Here is a 15,987-nt window from a genome sequence, read left to right as displayed (position 1 = left end):
ACAGGTGGGACTGTGTTCCCTCCCTGTTATATGACCTGAGGTCAAACTACAGTGTAGTTAATGAAGATAACTACACTGGAGTGACTTTAAGGAGATACATCATGATCTTAAGTTTTCTGAATTCCTTGGTACTTCTCAATACATATCATCCTGAAGCTTATTTCTGAAGTTTTGAATAAAATCCAGAGAAATCAAATGTTTCAGAAGATACCCACAATGCCTAACAGCAAATAGATAACATTTTAGCAAACAAATATGTCACGATAAGGTCAATTTTCAGGCGTCAAAAATTGGAACATGCACCACCTCCAGCTTCCTTTCTAGCATCACAATCTTTAAAAGATTATCTGGCCTATGATTTCAACACCTAATAATCACCCCTCCATTTCATGAAAAATGATAACTTCAGAGTAAGAGAAGTGCTTTTTCAAGAAACAGTTTACTGATCAAGAACATTCTGCCTCAACTCATACTGCTCTTCCTTTTACTCTCCTTGCCAGAAGAGTCTGCCCATATAAAAAGCTTACTCACACCTTCAAAACCAGCTCTAGTCTTACCTCCTCCAAGAAATTTATTAACCAGATAATCCAAACGAAACAAATTCTTATCCTTCCCTACATAAATTCACTCATTTAACAATCTAGTAAAACATAGTCATCAGATAATATAAACCAAATTATATAAATTTTATCTAATTTTCATGTATCTTTAGCTAGCCTCTCCATCCAGTTTATCAAAATAATAAAAAAACAAGAGTTTATCTTTAATGAGTGATTAAGATAAACCAAGAGATCTCTTCAAGAAGATTAGAGATACCAAGGGAACATTTCATGCAAAGAAGGCTCGATAAAGGACAGAAATGATGTGGACCTAACAGAAGCAGAAGATATTAAGGAGGCAAGAATACACAGAAGAACTGTACAAAAAAGAGCTTCACGACCAAAATGATCATGATGGTGTGATCACTCACCTAGAGCCAGACATCTTGGAATGTGAAGTCAAGTGGGCCTTAAAAAGCATCACTACGAACAAAGCTAGTGGAGGTGATGGAATGCCAGCTGAGCTATTTCAAATCCCGAAAGATGATGCTGTGAAAGTGCTGCACTCAATATGCCAGCAAATTTGGAAAACTCAGCAGTGGCCACAGGACTGGAAAAAGTCAGTCTTCATCCCAATCCCAAAGAAAGGCAATGCCAAAGAATGCTCAAACTACTGCACAGTTGCACTCATCTCACATGCTAGTAAAGTCATGGTCAAAATTCTCCAGGCCAGGCTTCAGCAATATGTGAACCGTGAACTCCCAGATGTTCAAGCAGGTTTTAGAAAAGGCAGAGGAACCACAGATCAAATTGCCAACATCCACTGGATCATGGAGAAAGCAAGAGAGTTCCAGAAAAACATCTATTCCTGCTTCATTGACTATGCCAAAGCCTTTGACTGTGGGGATCACAAGAAACTGGAAAATTCTGAAAGAGATGGGAATACCAGACCACCTGACCTGCCTCTTGAGAAACCTGTATGCAGGTCAAGAAGCAACAGTTAGAATTGGACATGGAACAAGAGACTGGTTTCAAATAGGAAAAGGAGTACGTCAAGGTTGTATATTGTCACCGTGCTTATTTAACTTATATGCAGAGTACATCATGAGAAATGCTGGGCTGGAAGAAGCACAAGCTGGAATCAAGACTGCCGGGAGAAATACCAATAACCTCAGATATGCAGATGACACCACCCTTATGGCAGAAAGTGAAGAGGAACTAAGAAGCCTCTTGATGAAAGTGAAAGAGGGGAGTGAAAAGGTTGGCTTGAAGCTCAACATTCAGAAAACAAAGATCATGGCATCTGTCCCATCACTTCATGGGAAATAGACGGGGAAACAGTGGAAACAGTGTCAGACTTTATTTTTTTGGGCTCCAAAATCACTGCAGATGCTGATTGCAGCCATGAAATTAAAAGACGCTTGCTCCTTGGAGGGAAAGTTATGACCAACCTAGATAGCATATTAAAGAGCAGAGACATTACTTTGCCAACCAAGGTCCGTGTAGTCAAGGCTATGGTTTTTCCCGTGGTCATGTATGGATGTGAGAGTTGGACTGTGAAGAAAGCTGATCGCCGAAGAATTGATGCTTTTGAAGTGTGGTGCTGGAGAAGACTCTTGAGAGTCCCTTGGACTGCAAGGAGATCCAACCAGTCCATTCTGAAGGAGATCGATCCTGGGTGTTCATTGGAAGGACTGATGCTAAAGCTGAAACTGCAATACTTTGGCCACCTCATGCGACGAGTTGACTCACTGGAAAAGACTCTGATGCTGGGAGGGATTGGGGGTGGGAGGAGAAGGAGATGACAGAGAATGAGATGGCTGGATGGCATCACCGACTCTGTGGACCTGAGTTTGAGAGAACTCCGGGAGTTGGTGATGGACAGGGAGGCCTGGCGTGCTGTGATTCATGGGGTCGCAAACAGTCGGTGACGACTGAGCAACTGAACTGAACTAAAGATAAACCAGGTTCTGTTCTAAGCATGAACACACAATTCATTTACTGCCTACCTCAGTTCAGCAGAGTGGTTCAGTTCAGTTCAGTTCAGTCGCTCAGTCGTGTCTGACTCTTTGTGACCCCGTAAATCACAGCACGCCAGGCCTCCCTGTCCATCACCAACTGCCAGAGTTCACTCAAACTCACGTCCATTGAGTTAGTGATGCCATCCAGCCATATCATCCTCTGTAGTCCCCTTCTCCTTCTGCCCCCAATCCCTCCCAGCATCAGAGTCTTTTCAAGTGAGTCAACTCGTCGCATGAGGTGGCCAAAGTATTGCAGTTTCAGCTTTAGCATCAGTCCTTCCAAAGAACACCCAGGACTGATCTCCTTTAGAATGGACTGGTTGGATCTCCTTGCAGTCCAAGGGACTCTCAAGTTATTACATATGTTATTTATAGTAAAGAATTGCTTAGAATTGTCTTTGTAAGCCTCCCCTCTCCCTGCCTAGCACTCTAACCTAGGGCCACGATACACATGTAGAGGTAAGGGAAAATAACAGAGATTACTTTATCACTATCCCATTTATTCACACAAATGTTTCTAAATAAGATATCCAGGAACTAAACGAATTTTATCATTTTGCATAGCTCTGATTCTAGGCACTTACCTTTTTCTGCAGACACAGTACTTCATTCCTTTGGACACCCAATGAAGTCTTTGCCCTAGGTTTTCTTCTTCCTTCCTCAGGGAAATGATCTAGTCTCTGTGGCTCAGTGGGTAAAGAACCTGCTTGCAGTGCAAGAGACCTGGGCTTGATCCCTGAGTCAGGAAGATCCCCTGGAGAAGGAAATGGCAGCCCACTCCAGTATTCTTGCCTAGAGAATCCCATGGACAGGGCAGCCTGGCAGGCTACAGTACATGAGGTCACAAGAGTTGGACACCACTTAGCAACTTTAAACCACCACCACCATGGCTTGAAGTATCACCTCTATCAGACAATTCTTGAACCTACATTTCTAGCCAGACCTTCCAATTCTGTAATACCTTTACAGAGACGTTATGCTGGCATCTCCGTCTCTGGGTATTCAAAAATGGAAATCAGATCCTGTCCCTCAAACTTGTCTTTCCTGTTGCATCCTTAATCCATTTTCCACTTTAAAGCACCCTGGTATCTTGAGACAAACCAGCCTTCAAGTATTTGATTAACTGAACTTATTCTAAACTAAAATTAGTCATGCTGTCTTAAAAGAGGTAATATCATGTTTCAACTCCTATTTTTCACTCAAATTAATGATTAAGATTTTTTTTCCTTCAAAACAGAACTGTTTGAAAATTTATGAATCCATATCCAGCAAATATCAGCAGTGGCTAGCAGAAGTCAGGCAAGCAGACTGACTCAACTACTCTGTGTGCTTCTCTTTTTGTGAAAAACCACAAGTAGCCATGGGAGTTTTGACAGCTCTACGTTTTAAATTGTTCCTATTCTTAAGTATATTATCTAACATTTATAAATGAACCTTCAATTTGAGAAAGGATAAAGGAATATGAACAAAAGACAGACAATTCTCAGAAATAATATAAACCATTAATAAAAATCTGAAAGATGCTCAACTCCATTAATAATTTTAAAATATAAAATTTAAAGAGATATACTTTATTCATCTATCAGACTGACAAAGCCTGAGGTCTGAAAATAATATTTTGGCAAGTGTGTGGATAAATAGGCTGTTGATAGAGAAAAATCAGTGTTTTGGAGAACAACTTGGAAATAACTAGCAAAAATTTTAACACACACAGTTTCATCCTACAATTCCAACATTTACAAACTTCTTCTATAGTATATTTGAACGGGTGCACAAAGACATTTGTTAAAGTGGGTTCACTGCATATGATTGCAATAAATAACTTGAGAACATTAAATGGAATTGGTTAAATAAATTATGATACATCTATAAAATACCATGTGGCTATCAAAATAGCTGTGATAAATTATATGTACTCACAATGGAAAGATGTCCCAAAACAAGCTGGAAAATAGAACGCACAGCACAATCCCGCTTGCATATGTATGTATATTTTAAAGATTTAATTGTATACATAAAACAGAAAGTCCATAGCTATTAAAAGTAATTATCTCTGGGGAGTGGGTTGGAATGTATGATCTCACTTTATTTTACATAGTTTGAAATTTTTAAAATATTTTTTATTTTTTTAAAATCAAATCAACAATTAATGTCACTCCCCAAATTTAAATTCATATAAATATTTGAGCCATCAGGGTTTAAAATGTTGTTAATAGAGAAATTCTATGGCTTGAGGGGCAGGGACTAGCAGAGAAGGAACCCTGCCCTGTCACCTCACCTCCCTTTCTATTCACATTTCCTTTTCTCCCACCTCAAAGGCCGACCTGGACTCATACTAATACTCTGAAATGAGATGGGACTCCAGAGGTTTCTGAGGGAAGATATCTCTTCCCAGACAGTGACTGTATCTATAGAAGGAGGGGCAAAAGAAATGGCCATGGGCAGGAAATATCCATTAGCAGTGATGGAAAGGAAAAGAAACTCCTCAATGTGGCTGAGACAACCACTTCTGTTTAAGAGAAGATCTTTGTGTTCTTATACTTATTTTACAACTCCTTCCTTACAAAGGTGACTAACTGCTGTTGTTAAAGGTCATTTCCAAAATAAGCCTTCCAATCAATTCTGATCAACTATGGACTCAGAAATTAGATAACAGGGTTTGTTAGAACTACATATGAATTAAAGATAAACAGGCTCTAAACAAAGACTTCAGGGACTCTGAGAAACTTATTTACTTTGATATATAGATGTTGATTATTTCTTTTATCCTCCAGTCTTCAGCTGTGTTTTGGAAGGGAGGGTTCAAGACAGTTGACTCCTATGTAGTTGGGGTGTTATTAATAAAGGGGGCTTCCCATGTGGCTCAGCTGGTAAATAATCCACCTGTAGTACGGGAGACCTGGGTTCAATCCCTGGGTTGGGAAGATCTCCTGGAGAAGGGAAAGGCTACCCACTCCAGTATTCTGGCCTAGAGAATTCCATGGACTGTATAGTCCGTGGGGTTGCAAAGACTCAGACACGACTGAGCGACTTTCACTTTCACTTCACTAATCGCCACAATACACACAATCTCCTGGATATACAACACTGTGTAACTTTGAAACAACAAAACCCTTCAAACCAAACGCTTTCAAGAATTAACCAAAAAGATCCTCAAATTTTAGTTTTTACATGAAAAGTCATGCTATGAATTAAAAAATATAAATAAAACTTGTAATTTGTTATTCTATTCCCTGAATTTGTATATGATAATGTTATCATCTTAATTAGACCTTAATATAAGGATATATCTTGGTAATTTTTTTACTCACTCACTTTGCAGATGAAAAACAAATATTCTGTATTCTGTTTCCATGCAGTTATCATTTTAAAAATTCACTCTGCTCAGGGTTCCTCTGTAAGTTTTATTGGCTATTACTGACCAGTAATAAATAAATCCTGAAAACCTGTACGATCAATCTCCGGATTTCCCGAAGACATGGAAGTAGCTGTGCCCCTAGATGGTTCCATTATTAGCATTCTCATATATTCAAACAGTCCAATAATCATTTCACTCAGAGGAAATGAAAAATAACTCCCTTTGAGAGTTCTAGTCTACTGACTTGTTAAAACTAAGTTGGGACTACTCTAAACACACAGAACCAAAACTATGAGAAAAGCAGTACTATTATTTTGATTAATAGTAACACAATAATTCCAGAATTTGTTTTTCCACCTACAGCAGTAATTATACCTTCTCTCTCCAAATTAAGTTATTATCTCCGCTATTAGACTAAGGTTTCCTAAGGATAGAAAACATGTCCAATGAATCTTAGCAACTCCACAGTGCATGGCTTTGGCATAATTATACCTCCAAGATAACATGCTTGCAACTAGTCAAAACTACCTTGATTTTTAGTTTTGGCTATACAACAACTATCCAACTGACTACAAAATTAAATTGAAAAATTTCTGCCATAAAACGAGTTTAAAGGAAGTTATTTTTTAATGCCATCTGCAACAACATGCGGGGAAGGCAATGGCAACCCACTCCAGTATTCTTGCCTGGAAAATCCCATGGACAGAGGAGCCTGGTAGGCTGCCGTCTACGGGGTCACACAGAGTCGGACACAAGTGACATGACTTAGCAGCAGCAGCAACAACATGGATGGACCTAGAGATTATCATACTAAGTGCAGTCAATCAGAAAGACAAAAGCATATATATCACTTACATGCAGAATTTAATATGACACAAATGAAACTATTTACAAAACAGAAACAGACTCACAGACATAGAAAACAAACTATGGTTGTTATTAAAGGGGTAAGGAGATGTGGGGAAGGATAAATTAGGAGTTGGGGATTAACAAGCTGCTGCTGCTGCTAAGTCACTTCAGTCGTGTCCGACTCTGTGTGACCCCATAGACAGAAGCCCACCAGGCTCCCCCTTCCCTGGGATTCTCCAGGCAAGAACACTGGAGTGGGTTGCCATTTCCTTCTCCAATGTGTGAAAGTGGAAAGTGAAAAGTGAAAGTGAAGTCGCTCAGTCGTGTCCGACCCTTAGCGACCCCACGGACTGCAGCTCCTCCATCCATGGGATTTTCTAGGCAAGAGTACTGGAGTGGCTTGCCATTGCCTTCTCCGAACAAGCTGCTATACATACATAAAATGGATAAACAGGTCCGACTGTACAGCACAGGGATTTGTATTCAATATCCTATAATAAACTATAATGGAAAAGAATATGAAAAAGGATATATATATATATATATATATATAAATGAATCACTTTTTAATAATACAGCATTGTAAATCAACCATACTTCAATAAAATTTTTTTTTCAAAAAAAGTTTATTTATGATTCTTTCTAATAGGAAAAGCAAAGATACAATGTGAATCTCAAACTGTCCAACTGCTAACTCCTTAAAAAGAAGAACTCAAGTACTGATTTTAGTGAAATAAGACATATAAAACCACTACCTCTTTCTCTCCCCTTTCTTTACATAAGCAAGTCACAGGGAGAATCAAAATCTGCTCTTTTCAGATAGATCGGTAACCTAGCCAGTTTAATTTACATCTCTTATAAGCCTAAAATTATCTAATATTTCAAGTAATACTGCAACTTAAAACATATTACAATTGCTTAACACTGAAACTTTATTTTTTGAAATCAGCCCTAAAGCTATCTTTACACACATGAAGTAAAATCATATATGACCATTAACAGGCAACTTAAAAGATTCTCCCAATAATATCCAACTTCACATTAGGGAGAAAAAAAAGATGTACAGTAACTTGGGCTTTCAAGAATGACAAAAGGTAATTCTTGAATCAAAGAACAGAACTAATCAGTGTTCAAACACACGAACAGAAGTCATTTAGCTGAGATAAGCCTACCACTTAATTTTATAGATTTCAGAGTTATAGAAACTTGGAGATAGAAATGACCTTTGAAATTACTTATTAATTAAGTAATTAATTAATCTCTTCAGTTTCAAGTGAAAACAGAGAAGCTATGGGACCTGCATTTTAAAATATTGGCCTTAAGTTCACAATTAAAGATGAAAATATCTCGAAGAATCGTAAAAGTACAGGTCAATGATATTATTCTTAATGATCTCATTACTCTTTCAAAATCAATGGAACCCTGATTCCTACATACACAAAAATTACCTTTTCACCAATAATCCCATATGAGGGAATACAAAATATTAGAGGGAAAGACTATGTGTTCATTACAGCATTTTCTATTAGAGCAAAATATTGAAAACAACATCAATATCCATAAAAGGAGAATAATCATTAGCAGCAGTATGCAGTAGGCTAAAGATCAGTATACTGATCAGTCTTTGGACCTGTAAAGAACTGGATCTGAATGACAACTTTTCCACATGAGAGCTGTGAGGCCTATGACAATTCATTTAATATTTCACACTCAGCTACCTCACCTGTAGAATGGGGAGATATTACAATCTTCCTCACAGGGTTGTATCCTGGATTTAACACATGTATTAGAGCATGGCACAGCACTTACAGCTCAGTGAGTACTCAATAAATAGTACTTTTATTGGCCGCTATTAATATTGCACTGATTCACTGGAATACTATACAGATATTTAAAATATTATAGGAAAATATGTAGGTAGTGGCATGAAAAGATTGCCAACACACTGTTAACCAAAAACAAATTGAAAAACAGTAAGTAGTATGATCTTATGTGTAAAAAATAAAACCATACACATATATAAATACAGAAGGAAAAGTATTAGAAGTGGTTATTTATGGGTTGAAAAAAGGAATTTGTTGGTGGAAGATTTACTTTAGGTATTTTTTCTTCTCCTTCAAACATGTATTTAAGCATTTTTAAAATTTTAATTGATGATTTAAAGAGAGGGCTTCCCTGGTGGCTCAGAGGTTAAAGCGTCTGCCTCTAATGCAGGAGACTCGGGTTCGATCCCTGGGTCGGGAAGATCCCCTGGAGAAGGAAATGGTAACCTACTCCGGTATTCTCGCCTGGAGAATCCCATGGACGGAGAAGCCTGGTAGGCTACAGTCCACGGGGTCGCAAAGAGTCAGACACGACTGAGCGACGGAACGGAACAGAGTGGCAACAAAGAAAAATGGCATAATGTACATAAAAGGTTGTACATATACCATGATTACAACATAAAAATTATGTGCCACATAGACAGTGACTAGAAAGAAAAATACTAAAATTATACCAGGGGGTCTATATGAAATTTTTTGTTTCTATTTCCAAAAATTTTTAGTCAAAAAACTCATTTGATTCTGAACAAATCCCAAAATTGGGGCTATATTTTAATATCATCTTTCACTGCTTGTGTCCCATGACAAAAGTCAATTTTGAAAAAGTCATAAACATAGGATATTTTTCTCACCTCATTAGCTCTCTGGTCAATAAGATCGTAACTATAGTCATTTCCCCTGACTGCTTTCTTATTGTTGATACAATTTTACCCAGAAGCTAAAACACCACCAACTGCCTGGTAAACATCTCCCAATCACACAAAAGTAAGTAAAAAAATGAAGGGTTTGGCAAGAAAGACTGCTAAATAGATAAATAGAGCTTCCACATAATGAGATTAATATTATCCCTATATTTTATATTAGCAAGAAGTAATAAACCAACAATGATCAATGTTGGATAAAAAAACCTACACTTTCAAAAAATTTAATAGAATTATACTACGTTTTTAAGTTCATAAAAAGCGTTAAAACCATTCTTTCTACACAGACACTGTACTTATCAGTTTATCAGCAATTTTATCAAGACATTGTACTCTTCTGACGACTCAGATAAGCAAGGTATTATTCTTGCCTTCCTTATAGCCCCCAACAGATATATGGCAATGTATAGAACCATGAGTCATATTCAAATCCTCAGCCTCATATGTTAAGTCTTTTTCACCATTCACATATTAATTTTCATATGGTTTACTAAAAGCACATTTCTAATCTCTTTTGAGCACTCACCCTGCAAATCTACGAGCTCTTTTATACTTCATTCTACTATGCAGGCAAAGCAGGGCATTAGTCTCTGTTTGCAGATCAGTTAGTATGATCAATGATCTTTCCAAAGATGACAAAACTACTAAATGCTAAAACTGCAGCATATCCAGAAAAAGATGACAAAACTCACAAAAGGTGAAAAACTAAGTAATATGAAGAGTGGTTGAAGGAATTAGGGTGACTAATTTAGAAAGAAGAAAGAGAAAGCAACACATACACACACACAAAATTTCTGTCATCAGACATGTGAACGACCATCATATAAAGGAATCAGATTTGTGCCATAAGGCCCAGGAGTTAAAAATAAAAGAGATTCAGTATTCAATAAATAAACAATTTATGGTAATCAATTCTGTGCCAGATGCTTGTTTTACACCAGGTAAGAAAAATCCAAACCCTCAAGAGGTTCAGACTAGTAGAGAAGATAAGAAGTAAGTAACACAACATGAAAGGGACTCAAAGAGCTATAGAGACACAGAGAGTGATGACTCTTAAGTCTCTTTGGGGGCGCAGGAGAGTAGAGAAAAACTCACTGAACAAACGAGTATGAGTTTCAAAAGTAGATAAGATGGGAAGTGGCATTCATTACCAGGAAGAAAGAACAGCATGAACAAAGGCCTGGAGACCTGAAGTTAACCTGGAGAGATGGACCACCGGGTACATGTTAGAAGAAATAAGACTTTAAACTGGGAGTGCGGGAGACTGTGGTAAAAGACACAAATGCCTCACCATTTCCATGCCAAGAAGTTTATACTCTAACATGCAAGCTATGGAACATTACTATGAGATTATAAGTAGCAGAGTGGCATGCTCAGAAAAGTATGTAAGAAAGCTCATTTGGGCAGGAGGACAGACTTCTAGAGGCTAACTGTGGCGATAAAGAGATTAATTACAGAGCCACTGTTGTTACTCTCGGTGAGGTGGTGATGATTCAAGAAATACTTAGGAGGTAGAAATCAAGAACTACTGGCTATAGTTGGAGTTGCTCCCCAGGGGTGCAGTGGTAAAGAATCCACCTGCCAATGCAACAGACACAGGAGATGAGCGTTCAATCCCTGGGTTGGGAAGATCCCCTGTAGGAGGAAATAGCAACCCATTCCAGCAATCCATCTTGCCTGGAGAATTCCAGACAGAGGAGTCTGGCGGGCTGCAGTCCATGGGCTGGCAAAGAGTCAGATACAACTGAGCACCCACACACAGACTGGCGAGAGAAAAGAGGGAAGGGGAAGAGTCCAGGGTGACTTCTAAATCTCAACTTGGTTGAGTGATGAACAGTGATGTCCAAGGCAGGTAGCAAAGGAAGACAAGTCCATGTAACCAATCAATCAATCAGTGTAAGAGTCCCAGACCAGAAATTGGTTTGTTATTGTCTGGAGAGAGGGGATGAGAGAAGAGGAGCAAAGATAAGTTTACCTTTGGTCTTGTGTAATGTACAGCACCTCCTCAGTGAAGCTAGACAGTGATACATGAAGAGTGGACCAGGAGAGTCATTAGTTTAAATCAGCAACTGAAGACAGGCAAAATGTGCAGAATAAGATCAAACTTAGATACCAATATTTAATGAGAAGATGAAAGAAAAACCTGAAACAAATGAAGAATTGATTACAGGAGTACGAGATAAATCAAGAGATAGGGTGACACCAAAAAATGGCAACAGAAGAGAAAAAAATTCAAGAAGGGTAGGGAGGGTGAAAATTAAAGTTAAATGTACTGCATAAAGCAAAGTTTAACTTAGACACCAATATTTAATGAGAGGATGAAAGAAAAACCTGAAACAAATGAAGAATTGATTACAGGAGTACGAAATAAATCAAGAGATAGGGTGACACCAAAAATAGGCAAGAAAAGAGAAAAAAATTCAAGAAAGATGGGGAGGGTGAAAATTAAAGTTAAATGTACTGCATAAAACAAAGTTTATGCTCTGTTAGTTTAAATAACAGGAACAGACTACCTTGTGAGGTAATGAATCACATCATCAAATTAATGACTCAGGCTGATAAGTCACCTACTCAGGATGTTAACAAGAGGATTCTTACCTTAAATGAGAAGGATAGCTACATGGCCTCTATAGTACACCTCTGAAGTCTAGGTCAAGGCTAGCCTCAGTGTCATTATGACATTTTATCAAATATTCTTCTGCAATTTGATCAGAAAATTGAATATTTGATTATTTTAATAAAAGCTTTAAAAAAACCATTTCTACATTTCATGTAACTCAGAAGTAATCAACACTGGATTCAAACTTCTCATTAATTCTGCTCTTGGGATACAAAAAGTTGCCATTGAAAGTGTAGACGGCTGATCGAGTCTCTTGAAACTGGAACTTCGGATTTCAAATGAGCTCTCACGTTGTTTTCCTACCAGTCTCCATTCTGGCACCCTAATTCCACCTACGCACCATTCCTTATCACTCTAATTAAAGAAGACTGGCATTGCCCAAGCGGCTCTGTCATGTCCTCTTTCTCTTGGTCCCTGCACATCTTTTCAGTAATCTGCTTCGCCTTCCTTCCTGAAGATCGTGTACCTAATCACCTCCAACCCTCTTCCACTGCTGACCATTTTCTCTCACCAGTCCTCCCCTCTTTCCTCTACCATCTCTTATCTATCCAATGTTGGAAAAACACCGCATTTATCCCACTGTCCCACACTCTGTTGTTCTCCTTTTACTACCAAGTATCTCCATATCCCACCACCTATTTGCTATAGTCCCCTACAGAAAGGTGTCTAAGTCTACCCCTTAACGGAATTAAAAAATTTAAGCCACCGACAAAAGACATGATTTACTGAAACAGCTTGTTCAGTCACTGCTGACTCCCTTTCCAATTCCCTCAATGTCTTTGCAGCCTGCGAATGAACTGACCAACCCTTCCTAGCTGCAGTTACTCCTTTTCCTTTTGCAGTGAGGCTGCTGGATTGTGGAAAGCACTCTGCAGAGAATCAGAAGATTCACGCTTTAGACCCAACCATACCACTAACTCTCTGTGCGTCTCCTCACCTCTGCTCCTACTCAGATCTCACTGCTGACATGCTGACACCCAGTTTAGGTTAGGTCCCTGCAGTCTAAGCTTTCTCAAAACCTAGTCTTCTCAGCAGTGCTTATCAGAACAACTTAATTACTACATAATTAGTATTTAAATGGCTGTCTTTCCTACACATGCAGGACTGCAAACTCCATGAAGGTAAAGTGCACATTTCAGCCATGCTTCACACCTCTCATCAACATAAAAGTCCATCAAATAAATTCATGGTGAAATAGTTGCCATGACTTCCTAAGAGACTTCTTGTTTTTATTAATCTAAAATTACTAGCACTTTACTTACAAAATTACTGACAAAATTTTAAACAGAAACTCCACCAATTACCTACCCCAAACATGATGAAATATATATAAAATTTTACATGTAAAATTAAATAAGTCTTCTATGATAGCTACATTTTTCTTGCTTATCCACAAGAATAGAAAGGGGTGGATCAGGTACTTACATTTCAGGACCAACATGTGTACTCCAGGTTGAAAGTACAAGTGTAAGCTTGATACTAAAAACCTATTGTTTATGTAGCTGATTTGACAGTACTTTGGGTTTAAAACTTTTGAACACTGGTAAAACCTATGTGCTACATATACTCTGAGAAAATAAAAAAAGAAAGCTTTTATCAGACAAGTTACATTGCAGTGTGATTTAAAAATACAAACCAGGGGGAAATAAGTAATAGTTTAGTTGAATAGAAGCTGCCACTGTGCCTGATAAAATGACTTTCAAATATAAAAATTTCAGATCTCATCCAACTAGGTGAAAGTTGTCAAGTTTTATGATACACCGCCTTGGTCAAACAATTTAAACAGATTACATGCTAATTTGCCCTTCTGGTGAATGTGTCCGGCTCCTCAATTATACAGTAAGGTCCTTACGGGCAGGTTTGGCGTTTTGTTCAATCGTCCCCTTAAATAAATAGGGATGCAGGTGATTTCAATAATCTATGATCTACAAAGCCTGAAAATAGCTTTTGTGGATAAATATATTTAAATATTGCCACTTGAGAACAACGTGCAAGTACTTAAAATCCTATACTTAGACAATTCCCTAGGTTAACAGCCCGATAACAGGCTGTAAATATTGTTGTAATCCCCAGGAAAGACGAGGTATTTTCATAACGGAAACACTAACAGATACAATCACTTGGAGCTGTTCTCCAAGGCGCTCTCATCGTTAAGTCAACACCACTAGTTACGGGGGGTCAGTCGTGTCCCTCGGACACCCTCGCTCTTCCGCAGCCTCGGGGCTAAAAATCCCGCAAGAGGAGTCCCTGGAGATCAACCAGCGCTTCCCTGGGACTTCAGCTGGGAAATCCCTGGCCAGGGAATGCAGAGTTCAAGCCACCCCCACCCCCACCCGCGCTTTCCTGAAATTAATGAATTGGCCATACGATTGTTTATTTAATGAGGTGTGTAGTGGCCTCTACTGGTGCTTGTGTGAGCACAAGAATGTCCCACTCTTACAAGTGGGATGAGCCCTGGGGGAGGGGAGGGAGGCGAGGGGTGAACCTGCCTCCGGGTACAAAGCGCACAACTAGACCCAGGAGCCCCCGATGCGCCCCCACCGCCGCCCCTCTCCTGGCGGCGCCCCGGCCTGCCCACTTCACTCTCCACCCTGCGCGATCCCCTTTCTCCTCCGCCACCCGAGACGAGACAGAGAAGTTCCTGCACGTTTGCTCCTGGATCCTAAACAAAAACACCGCGGCCGCCGCCAGTGCCGGTACCGCGCCCCCGCCCCCACCCCGAGCCGCCCAGGTCGGCGCCCCGCGGCCGCCGCTTACCTGGGGACTGCGGCGGGGAGCCGCTCCTGGCGGCCGCGACGCCTGGCGCCCGGCGCCCGAGCAGCAGCAGGCAGCAGAGCCAGAAGAAGGAGGTGCTGAGGAGTCGCCAGGCTCCCGGCTCCGCCGCCATCTCTTCCCGGCAAGCGGCGGCGGCAGCCCCGCGGAGCCCTCGCCTCCTTCCCTCCCGCGCGCCTCAGCCGGTCCCTCGCTGCAGGCTTGGCTCCCGCGGCGGCCGCCGCCGCTGCTCCAGCCCGGCCCGGCCCGGCCCGCGCGGCCCCTCTCGCGGGAGGGGAGACTCGGGGGCGCCTCCCTCCTGCAGGGAGGCGGAGAGGGGAGGAGAGCGGGGAGGGGGGAGTCAGTACATTCCGGGGCTGGGGGGCGGGGGGGCCCGGTCCGTCTCTAGGTTCCAGGCGCCGCCACCCGCCGCCGACTCCGGCTCCACACACACCAGCGCGAGGGGGGCGGGGACCCCGGGCGCGCACCCCCGCGCACGCGCAGGCGCGCGTCTCCCTCGCCCGTGCCCTCTCGGCTCCGCGCGCGGCCCGCCCCCGCTGCAATCCCGGCTGCCGCCTCGCGGCCGCGGCGGCGGGCCCATCCCTCTCCCCCTTCTCCCCTGAGCCGCGGCCGGGCGCGGGGAGCGCGCGCCGAGAGCTGCTGCTGGCGTCAGGGAAACCCCGGAGAAGCCGATCCTCCTCCTCCTCCTCTTGGCCTCCTCGCACCCGGGAGAAACACACCCCTTCTCTCCTCGCCGCCCGCCTCACCTCCCCAGACGCCTCTGGCTGCGGAGGCCGGAGAATGAGAGGCGCTCCGAGCCCGGGCTTGTCCGGGAGGCCGGAGCGGGTGCGCACCTCTTTCAGCCTGGGCCCGGGGCCTCTATATAGGGCCTCAGAGGAAACCAAATGGCCTCCGGGAGGAAACCTGGGTGCGCAGAGGGTCGGCGCGGGGATTTATGTGCCAGCCAAAAACAATAGCGATCCCGCCCGGCTCTTGCTGGGACCTGGCGCGGCTCCCGTGGGAGGGGGCCCACCGCGCCGCCGCTGACCTCCAGCTTCCCGGCCGGGCCGCCCTCGCCGCGAGCTTCCCCGGGACAGTGCCAAGTC

The 15,987-nt window shown here is 41.7% G+C and overlaps 1 protein-coding gene across 5 annotated transcripts in view; it reads right to left on the bottom strand.

Annotated features, from left to right (window-relative positions):
* The window catches only part of NEO1 (neogenin 1), a 233,578-nt gene extending 217,801 nt beyond the window's left edge, over window positions 1–15,777 (bottom strand). For 3 of the 5 annotated variants that reach the window (XM_055437132.2, XM_055437133.2, XM_055437134.2), the window contains exon 1: window positions 14,888–15,266. In XM_055437132.2, coding sequence (XP_055293107.2) covers window positions 14,888–15,017 — 130 coding nt within the window. In that variant the 5' untranslated portion in view covers window positions 15,018–15,266. Of the gene's footprint in view, window positions 1–14,887; window positions 15,267–15,648 lie in introns of those variants that run through there. The other 2 variants (XM_055437130.2, XM_055437131.2) reach the window with 2 other exon arrangements.
* Between the last annotated feature and the right edge of the window lie 210 nt (window positions 15,778–15,987).

The sequence above is a fragment of the Moschus berezovskii genome, chromosome 9 (assembly GCF_049115385.1).
Source record: "Moschus berezovskii isolate FMDL1 chromosome 9, NW_MosBer_1.0, whole genome shotgun sequence".
Classification (NCBI taxonomy): Eukaryota; Metazoa; Chordata; class Mammalia; order Artiodactyla; family Moschidae; genus Moschus; species Moschus berezovskii.
The sequence above is the reverse complement of the archived record's forward strand: the minus strand, read 5'-3'. Positions and strand labels throughout refer to the sequence as shown.